At 43.5% G+C, this 10,883-nt stretch overlaps 1 protein-coding gene across 8 annotated transcripts in view; it reads right to left on the bottom strand.

The window, feature by feature from the left end:
* The window catches only part of SLC35F2 (solute carrier family 35 member F2), a 53,549-nt gene that overhangs the window by 30,614 nt on the left and 12,052 nt on the right, over positions 1 to 10,883 (bottom strand). For 7 of the 8 annotated variants that reach the window (XR_003092045.1, XR_003092044.1, XR_003092043.1 and 4 more), the window contains exons 3-7: positions 9,689 to 9,848; positions 9,462 to 9,524; positions 7,895 to 8,051; positions 6,982 to 7,034; positions 5,704 to 5,858 (exon numbers count right to left, since the gene is read on the bottom strand). Coding sequence is in view for 5 of the 8 variants with exons in the window: in XM_025193156.1 (XP_025048941.1) it covers positions 5,704 to 5,858; positions 6,982 to 7,034; positions 7,895 to 8,051; positions 9,462 to 9,524; positions 9,689 to 9,848 (588 nt within the window). In the remaining 3 variants the exon portion in view is untranslated. The remainder of the gene's footprint in view (positions 1 to 5,703; positions 5,859 to 6,981; positions 7,035 to 7,894; positions 8,052 to 9,461; positions 9,525 to 9,688; positions 9,849 to 10,883) is intronic. The other variant, XM_025193158.1, reaches the window with a different exon arrangement.

Raw genomic sequence — 10,883 nt, forward strand, 5'->3', positions numbered from 1 at the left:
GTTTCCTGAATATGCAGCTCCTGCTGTGATTTGACTTTAGGGTGGGGAAAATGAGAGGATGAAAGAGAGGATGTCAGTGATAAGACACACGGTAAAGCACTGTGATGCCTTTTGCACTGGTAGTTCTGTAGATCCACCCCATCTTATGTTTCCCACGGTTAAAGAAATAAGTTGAGTTTTCTTATATACGGCTTTGTTTTTCGTCCTCTGGTTCTTTGTGAAGGGACAGTTTGATTCCACGTTCACCAAACATTTTCCATATATCACTTAGAATACTAGTATGCTGAGGCTCAGCACCTAAGGCAAAGTACCATCGCCATCTTAATTAGTACTCTGGGGAAAAAAGCTTTAGGGACAAGTATTCCTTCAAGCCATTGGGTGCATCCAGATGAGCGCACACATGTCTCTTGCAGAGTCTCAAACCCCTTTCTCCATGCTGCAACTTTACAACGCAGGGGGAAAATTAGGCCCCTGGATATCCAGGGGTCAAAAAATACCCTGAACAAAAAAAAGCAGGCAACCTGAGGCAACCAGAGGTTTGGGCCTCCACAGAGATGCTCTGGTAGCCAGCCTCTATGGCTGGCCCTTGCCCTGGTGCTGAAGCACACTGCCTGCCCATGCAGGGCAGGCAGCATGCCAGCTGCAGGGAACTAGACCTGGGCTCCATGCTGGTAAGTAGAGGGGGAAGGGGGAGGGATCATGGGGGACCCCCCCCGATCAGTGCTTCATCTGGTCCCATCCCCCGCCTGTCCCCCAGGCCCCTCCATCTCTGCCCTGCCTAGCCCCATCCCCTGCCTGTCCCACTGAGCCCCTCTGATCGCTGCCTCGCCTGGCCCGCTGTCAGGCAGCAGGGACCACTCAGGCTGATCAATGCTAGGCCTCAGGTGACAGCTGCAGCAGCCCCAGCTGCCCAACAGCGCGTGGAGCTGCACGGCGCCATGCTGACCGGGGCCACACCCATGCAATGGGGCAGTGGCAGTGCGGGTACCAGGCAGCCGGGACCAGTCCCTGCTGCCCCATGCTGTGCAGGTGGGCTCTGCCAGGGGGCCCCAGTGACCCTGACAGCAGCTGCTACTACCAGTGAGTGTGGGGCTTTTTTTTTTGCTTTTTTTTCCCCAGGAGGCTGGGGCAGGGTGGGGCAGCCATCAGGGGTCTGGGGGTGCAAGTGAGGGATGGAACTGGGTGGGGCAGCCATTGTGGGGGGCTGCAGAAGCCAGCAGGGGATGGAGCCAAGCAGGGAAGCAATCTGGGGTATTAGGGAAGCAAGCAGGGATGGGGCATGTGGGCTCTGCAGGGGGGACTGGTAGCCCCTGCGAGGGCCATGTTGGGCCTGCTGGGGGAGCTGGAGCCCTTGTGCAGGGCTGTGGCCCCTGTGGGAGGGGCTGTAGCCCTTTGGGAGGGGCAGTCTGTGAGCTGTGTGAGGGGGCTGCACCCTGCAGTGGGTAGCGGACTCACCCCTCCTGAGCAGCACCTCCCCCCGTGGTGCCCCCACGATCCACCCACACCTACCCATGGCCCCCCACATCCCTCTTCCCCTCCCCCTTCTACAAACCCCATGTCCCCCCAGTACACACCCTGCATGCCCAGCTGCCAGACAGGATGAGACCTCCTGGCAGGAGCTGTGGCTGCAGGGGCAGCTGTCCCCACATCCTAGTTAGTGACGTGGTCAGGGGGACCTCTAACTATTCTACAATAAGAAAACCAAAAGCAAACATCCAAACATTATAGATATTTAGAATTTGTTTTATTATGATGAGAGACACTGGCAGGCTTCCAAATTGCTTCAGCATTGTAAATATATCAATAAAACACTGCCCAACTGTTCAGTTTCACCCTCTCTCTCCATTTCTATATATAGTGGCCTTCTGTTTAGATTGTGGAAGAACATGGATTTTGGGGTATTTTAAAGAGTGAATTTGGGATTTTTTTTAAACACACACACAGAGTGATCTTTTGTTTTAATTGTGGAGGAACATGGATTTCGGGGTATTTTACAGAGTGACTTTGGGATTTTTTGATCAGGGATTTTTTATTTTTTCAATAGGTAACACCAGAATTCCTGCTCGGGAGACCAGTGCCAGGACCCAGGCACAGGAGCCTGCTCAAAGCTGACAACTTGGACCCAGCTGGAGGTGACTGACCTGCTGGCCATTTGGGGCCAGGAAGACATGCTTTGACAGTTCAAAGCAGGCCACCACACTGGGAACATCTTCCAGGTGATAGCTGCCCAGATGGCTGGCCAGGGGCATGCAGGGCAGTAGTGCCACACAAAGGCCAACTCTGCAGCCACAGCCCACTGACAGCTGGCCCAAAAGGGCAGATGCCTTTACTGGTTGCGCAGTCCCCAACTGGGTCTGGCAGGCGTGCAGTCTTGGGGCCACATGCTGTTGCAGGTGGCAGCAGCCCCCAGTGCCAGACTGCTGCAGTGGGTAAAGTGTGCAGGGAAATCTCAGGGCTGCTTCAGCAGTCCAGCTGGCACAAGGGGTAGTGTCCACAGGTACCAATTGGCTGGGCCCCAGAAGCTCCTGCGAGTGAGTAGCCCTGAGCTACTTGCCAGGGCAGCTTATTGTACTGATGGGGCCAGGACAGGGCAGCTTTTTACACTGCTGGGGCCAGCACATAAATATAACAGTGGTTTATATTTATTCAAAAAATGAGCTCCTCCTCCTGCCAGCATCTATAGGCTTTTTTCCTGTTTAGTTTTTTTAATTCTATCCCCTTGGCCATTGTTTACGTACAAATTACACCCATTTTAATTCCTGCAGGAATTACCTTTAGTTAAATCTGAGCAATGTGTAAAAAAAATAAAATAAAACAAAGCAAAAAAAAAAAAAGCTTTATTCAATACCAAGCTTAAATGTTACAATCCATGTGATGGGTAATGGGGTAACTCCACCTAGTGTTTATTCTTGCAATAGGTTCCTTCCTAAGACCTTACACAGCAAAACACTTGCAGAAAATCTTTGGAGCTAATATGTTGCCTACTCAATCTCTGGAGTCCATAGGGTAAGGAGGACAGAGTTGCTTTTTCTTGGCCACATTTATTATCTGATTTTACTTGTCTTCTTGAGCTCAATGCTAGATCTATGCATGTACGATAAGCAATGGTCCAAGAGCTGAAGATGTATTTTGCAAGGTTTGCTCTGGTTCTGATTCTGCAAAAGCCAACAATCCTAAATCCCTCTGACCCCAAAGGCAGCCACGGGCTTGCAGCATCTCGCAGAGACAAGAACAAAAACAAGGATTCCCCTCCAGAAACCCTTATGTAATGTGCTTGTTCCAAGGACCAAGATGGCAAAGATGAACAAAACTATCACTGAATAGAGGTCACAGCCAAGAACCACTCTAGTTAACAGAAATCAGCAGAGTTCTTTGGAGTACTTATGCCTTACATCTAAGACTAAAAGCCAGATCTGCAAACTAATATAATCTGAAATAGCCTCTGAGGAGCCTAATACAAGCTATCATTTGGTGACAGGGAAAATCTTCCCTTATTGAAGAAGAGTCAAAAGCAGCACTTCTTTTTATGGTTTCTTTCTGGTCCAATATCTTTCCAATATGAAACATCTTTTTTGGCGTCTTTGTGCTGCAGTAGTAGAGGAAGAATGCTCCTTTCAAATGTCTTCTCTAAAATAGCACTGCAAAAATCCCCAGCCTATAGTTTTCTTGTTATCTCATGCATTCCTTGATAACTACAGCTGTAGCACTGGTATCACTCTAGTCTTTTGCTATCTCCCTTTCACTCTTCGTACTAATTAATGGCAGGCTCTTTGCTTATAGAGTTGTCCATCTCCAGACAGACTGAATCCCTTGATCACTTGATCATTCGTGGTGATCCCCTTTCTCCCATGAAACACCTGGCTGTTTCAAACACCTCTCCATCTTGCTTTGTTAATATTCAGTGAATAAATTTGATTTCATTGATCAATTGCACTGATTTTCAACAAGGAATCCTACTATTTCCGCCACTTTCCACTGTGACCATGAGTGACTGGTGCCACCTTAGTCGGGGGGGGGGAAGAAGAGGATTCCCTCAGAGCCAATCTTGCTGACCCGGGGCAGGGAAGAGAAGAGGAGCGGTTCCCCCTCTGCGGCCAATCTTGCTGACCGGAGTGGGGGGTCCCCACCACAGCCAATTTTGCTGACTGGAGAGGGGGTCCCCACTGTGGTCAATCTCACCAATGCTCCCCGGCTGGTGCTCCCACCTGCCCCCCCTGCCAGGGGGTGCACCTGCGCTTTCAGGGGGTGCACAGGCACCCCTTACGCATAGTTACTGACTGTGACCTTCAGTTAACTCTCATTTTCCAACATGCCTGAAATTCTGTTCTAAGTTGATTCCAATGTGTTCTCAAATTCAGCATTCTTTTTATTATTTTTTAGATCAGAAAAGTACCAGATGTATAAAAAAAGAAATGTAAGAAACCCTGCAGTAGGTATATATGGGGTACTCCCAAACTCCCAATAGTTAGGGGTTGCTTACACTATGAAGCATGGAAGTTTTGTATATATCCCTACCAATAGCTTACTTATTTCTCAGTATTTACTGTTAGATGCAGACATGTCTAATTCCTACTTGAATTAAGCTCTGAGCTGTTTGGCTCCAAGGCATACAATTGATAGGTGACTCAGAAACTGCTGCTGTAACTGAACTACTCGTTACAGCAGAAACATTTTCAGACTTGTCCATTTGTTTTTTTAATGGAAACCCAAGTAGTCTGGGCAAGTGCAAATTTTGGACTTCAAACTCATGCAGAAAGTCTATTGGTAAGAATCTCTTCAGAAGGAAACTGTTTATTCTACAGCTCCATAATAAATGGCTCTTCGGTTTCAGATACTAATTTGACATAAAAGCTTTTTGCCATGCATACTGCTGGGGGGGTGGGGGGGGACAATCTTGGTTAGCAATAAAGGTAAGCCTCTTAAGCAAAGTTCAAAGCCTCTCAGTAAGCTGTTCCAGCCACTGAATACTCATTTGAGTAATGATGCATAGCGAGCCAGGTTCCCACAAATGACTGTGGATCAGTTAGAGACAAGTCTTTTTTAGCATAGATGTGTGGCTAAAACACAAAAGAAACAAGCCTAACAGCAGCAGTGAAACTGCATGCTTTCTTCAAGAATACGCAGCAGAAACATGTGTCTGTTTGCTTCAGATTCTTGAATTCTATGCAGAGACATAATTGAATGTACTAGATTCTCCTCTCAGAAATGTATTTAATAACTGATTACATCTGCAGTAGAAAATATTTACCCTTAGATATCAGCCCAATCCACAGCCTCACACCTGGACATCCCCTGCCCCCAACCCTTGCAGGAAGTTTGAATGTGAGCTCCTTCTCTGGTTGAGCTAAAACAGAACACCCACAAGCTGAGGGGCTCAAAATATGAATTAGTATCAGCAGTCTGTGACTAGGAGCCCTTGCTAATATATTTATTGTTTCTTACTTTGATTACCACTTCTTCTATGAAGCATGAAATAGATTTGAAATGACTACCTCCATCATGGTATAGTATTATGCAGTTAATTAAACTCAAGTTTTTCTGATTAGCTCACTCTGTCAGAGATAAATGGATGATACAATCAACACATATTCACAAGGATAAGCAAGCCATTAGGAGTTAAGATGGTTACGCTTTATTTATAGCTTATTTATAGTTTCAGAGTGAAGCTTAACTGAAACCATGAATGAAATTAGCATTGCTTACCTTGTAGCAAAACAGGAAGAGTCCAAAGAAAAGACTGTAGAGATCAGCTGTCAAGATGCCCAGGTTGACTGAAGTGGCACTGGTCACTTTAATCACTACTGGCATGAAGCTGTACAGCCCAAACATACACAGGGCAAAAGCCATGAAAAGCAACGCTGTGAAAAAAGAGGACAGTTTACACTAAGGGCACTGAATAATGAGCAAAAAAACCCTGATTTTCTTTAGAGAGTTAAAAACTCCATACATGTTATCAAAAGAAGTAAGCTCCTAAACAGAGTCGTAACACAAGTAATTAAAAAAATGCATTACAAGTAACAAAAAAATCCCTTATATGCAACTCACATGTATGGCAAAAACAAAAAAGGTAAGTAACATAAGTCTTCTACAGAGACAAATGCTGAATAATAAATGAAGTATGAAGGGGGGAACACTTTTATTACCAATATCACAAAGAGGAGGAAGGAGGGCTGGAGTATCATAGATCTGGAAAAGGAATAATTTTGTTCATTCATGCAAATTTAGCACATTAATTTTTTAGAGTTCACCAGAGAGACTTTTGGAATAAGCATTTCCATTGAATTAATAATAGTTCACACAACAAGATCAATCTCACCAAAGTTCTTTTTGGAAAACAATTGAAAAAAGTTCCAGTAACAGTGAACAGACCTGAACAAAATATTTTGATTTTTAATTTTGAAGTTCAAATTAGAAAGTTTATGTATTAAGGGTAAAATTAAATTGAAACATTTGCATTTTCTTTTAGAATTGTCCTTCATATTATTCAAATTTTTCAACTTTTACTTCCACTAATTCAGAATGAAGCCAAATTTCAGAATCTTGAGTCCAAGCAAAACTGAATTTCTTTCCTCCACACAGCTCCAGTTAATATTCCCTCTTTGCTCAGAGACAACTCCAGCACTTGTATAATATGTGCTAGCTAAAAAATACAATGATCAAGTTAACAGTGATGTTGGTGGAATAAGGAAAATGTTAGAAAGGAACCCAAATTGTAACATCTCTCCTGAGTGTCCCTCTAAAACTAAGACAATTCACTCCCATGGACCTTTTGGGCCTTTGGATCTTGAGGTCCAATACCTGTGGTGGTCCTACACTGGCTTTACACAAAACACAGGGGGTTTTTAAACACTGAGTAAATATTTTCTATTTTATGCCAGCAAATGAAATAAAGTATAAAGAAGATACCACAGCTCTATATCCAACTGATTATTAGTTCTTCCAGGTTTTTTTAAAACACACACAACTTTAATGCGCACATACCAATCTTCCAGTTCCACTGAATTCTAGCTATGTCCCTGTATTCCACAATGGCTCTAAATAAAAAAAAAAAGAAGAAAGAAGAATAGTGAAAAATGTTGCATTGTTTTCAAAGTATAATAAAACAGAAGATTTAGCTACCAGCATCTAAAATATTTTTTTTTATTTTATAAGTTTTTTCTAAAGTATTTATTAAGCACTAGTTACTATGCTGTCTCACAAAAGAAGGAAAGAAGGCACAACAGAAAAAAACTGCTCTTGACTTCTTTGATTCAAGCTGCTATTTGACATACCATCTAAGAAAATGATTAACTATAATGGTGACAGATGTGGAACATACAATTAATCAGTAGGCCCAAGTGTGCATAGTCTTTTACTCCAACTTATTTACTTGCTACTGCAAGTATATAACTTCATTTTGAATTCAGCCTTAATAATGCATATAGGAAGTGCCTTATTTTTCATCTACCCTTTCCTCTTAAGAAAATTTTAGTCATTTTACAAAATCATGGAAACCACCTCTGCCAATGATTAACTCCTGCTGGTTTCCAGTGGGAAAGCTTTTAAAGAAACACAATCCTGTAAACAGTTCTTAGTCCCATGACCATTCCCATGAAAGTCAAAAGAACAATTTAGAAAAGTAAAGACTACATTTATTAAAGTTTGTAGGATTGTGCTTCAAGAAAATTGTGCACTATAAAAAAGCATTTGTGCTAGAGACAGTACATGTAAAAGGAAATAAAATGCATGCTGCTCATTCCTGAAAGAAAATCCAAATACACAGGGTCCTGAAGTGGTTAAATATAAAGTAAATCCTGACTTAATTACAAAGCAATACTACCATTATATGGAAGACAAGAAATCATTCTGTAGTGTGTTCTTAATTAGAGTTAAAGTAAATATATTAGATCCTTACAGCTGTAGAGCGCTGATAATGGTCCCAAACAAGCCCACCATTCCTAGAAACTCCACTCTGCTCAGATTTTTCACAATGTACTCCTCACTCACATTAGAAATGGCATACAAAGAAGCACCAAGAAGAACTAAGACATCTCCAATCACCACGTTACTTCCTGTAAAAGAAATTAATCCACAGAAAGGGAAATTCTGTAAATACATTCAAGCTTTCTTTAAAAAACAAACAAAACAAGCTCATTTTCAACATTTCCATCAGTCTGACACCTTTCAGGAGAGGGGAAGAAGAAATAAGTCTGTCCAGCTTATGATCAGACAGATCATCTGTTGGTTGCAATGTGAAGAGTAATCATGCCAAAGGTTCCAGCCATTCCCGAGGGCCTACTGATCTTCTCGTTTTTATTTTGAAGTTTAAATCATGCTCTGAATTAACCATCCACGTTTAGTAAAGTCTATTTCTATTTACATCTGTTGGGTGTAGGCCCTGTGGGAACTCCAGGAGAATTCCAGGATGCAAAAGAATTCCATCCTTGACTCTACTTCTGCATTCCATTATTGACTCTACTTCTGCATTAAGGACCTGATTCAGCACCCTTGAAAGTCAATATATTGATTTCAGAAGGACCTGAATAAAGCTTCAAGCCTATGAAAGCTGTTAAGAGGGTGCTATAGATCTGAGGTATCATGCTTTATTGTAAAAACAAGCCTTTTATGCTGTACTAATGGGACCCCCCATAATATAGCAAGTCAGGCATCAGGTGAGTGCCCTTATAAAATTGCTCGATCCCAGGAGCATTGTTGTCAACCCCTTGACTTAATTTAAACCTTCCTCCCGCTTGACAGTCCCTGGAAACTGGGATCTGAGGGAAGGAATGCTATATCTAGGATCTACCACCAAACAATGACTGAATGATGACCTTAAAAATCTCAGGAAAGAAGCACGGGCTTCACTTATGCCATTCAGGCTGCACAGCACTAATGCTGTGTTTTCATTGCAAAAAAGACATCCTTACATTGAGATGGCTGCATTGCTTGTAGTAAAATACTACTGGAAAGGCACAGGTGTTTTTACCTGTGTATATCTGGTAGAGGTTGTCTCCCATCTCGTATTTATCTTGATAGATCTCCACTAAGATTTTCACTGACAGCTGATGCAGAAGCCAGTTAGGGACTTTCATAGTTTCTAGAAGTAGTAGAGCTGCTCTAATATATGTTTATTTGGGTACTGGCTCCAGTGCCTTCTTGCCACTAGTCACTCATTGCATTTTGGCCATGTCTTCACTTTTCCTGGCATCACCCCTAGAGTAGTTTCTGGGCCACACAGGAATTCTCCAGTACAAGCAGCATCCCCATCAGCAAAGATCAGCCAGTTTTCTGGCCCCTTCTCATCAGTAGAGTGGTGAAAAAGACTGGGCAGGACTTAACTAACTCAGTCTCTTAAGTCAGCAGAAATCAGCCAGGTCTGCAAGCAAACATATATTGCCACCCCACCAATGCCAATGCAAACATTATCTTTAAGGAACAAGGGGCCGGTGCATGCCAACAAAGGAACCAAGAAGGAGCATTACGTTTTGCAGGACAAGAAGTACAGGTAGAAGAGCATCCTGTGACTTCAACATCACGTCGGGAGTCTGAAAAGACAGAAGTTCTATAGTTTGGAAGGGTGTAAACCTCAAAACCTGACCCTGAAATAAACTAAATCTATTCATCAGGAGTTTCCTCCTCTTTTCTCTCTCTCCTTTGAAAATGAGAATGCCATGAGAATTGTTATTCCACATCTGAGCCAGTTCCTTACCTTCACCCTCCTGCCTCCCAGCTAATATGTCTGCTCCGACCATAGTTCCTACACCCAGAAGACAGACAGCAACAGCAATAAAGTGGATCAGTCTGTATCTTGCACGAAGAATGAACCAGGACAAAGCCATCAACACAGGGATCCCAAAACAGTCTAGTAGCTGTGTGATCAGAGAAACAGGTTAATTAGAAGCCTGTCAGAAATCTTGACTTTAAAACACAAGGCAAACAGACTGAGCTTTACTCTCCACCAGTACAGATCATGGGTAAACCTAGTTAAGTGACAGGGAAATCAGCTACACTTCACCAAACCCATTTTGTGAGAAAACCAGGTTGGAGCACTACTACTGAGTGTCACATCTCTCTTGCTCTGTTTCTCACATTTGGAAACATCAGACCATGTACATTTGAAGTGCTGCAGCCCATAACCATGTCTCCTGCAAAACCACTGTAAAATCATGCCAGGGAGCATTATAGGGGGTTTCTTGGCACTGTGGCTCCACTCTCCCCACCATGATGCTCAGCCAGGGAGAGAGCGGGGCAGGCAGCCTGTGAGAGTTCACCAGTCTCCCAATGACAGACTCCAAGAGCCACACAAGAAATTATTCTCTCTAGCCCTGGGACTGCTTGCATGCCCGTCAGGCTCCACAGATTGCCACAGAAGACTGAGCATAAAGGACAATGCTCAGGGGCTGTCCATGCTGCTCTCCTCTTCTTTCCCCTGTGGGAGAGTGAAGCACTGTGGGATAGTGGAGAACCAAGTAACCCTCCATCACACACAGGGGTTATCCGCATGTGGGATACGCACCTCTCACCCGGAAGAATCAGAACTTTGGAGATGTCACTGCTGAAGCCAAGTTGCTTCCTGCTTTCCTAATAAAGGGTTTTCCTTGGATTTGATTTTTCCCTTTCATTTTGCTTTTGCCTCTATAAATTGCTAAATCTGGTAACAGCCATATGAGTCTCTTTTTGTCTGGAATTAGAATTGAGCTATATTCTGACTTCTATTATACCACCATGTAAAGCTGGAGTAAATCTATCAGAACATGAAGTTAGTCCAGCTTTTCATCAAAACACATAACACCGGGATTTGACCCTGAATTTTAAGATGGAAAAATGATGTTTAGGTGAAATGAGTGAAAGGAAAGATGCAGAATGGGTATGCGTGTGTGTGTTGGGGGGGGGGGGGGGGGGGG

The sequence above is a fragment of the Alligator sinensis genome, unplaced genomic scaffold (genome assembly GCF_000455745.1).
Source record: "Alligator sinensis unplaced genomic scaffold, ASM45574v1 scaffold802_2, whole genome shotgun sequence".
In the NCBI taxonomy this organism is placed as follows: domain Eukaryota; kingdom Metazoa; phylum Chordata; order Crocodylia; family Alligatoridae; genus Alligator; species Alligator sinensis.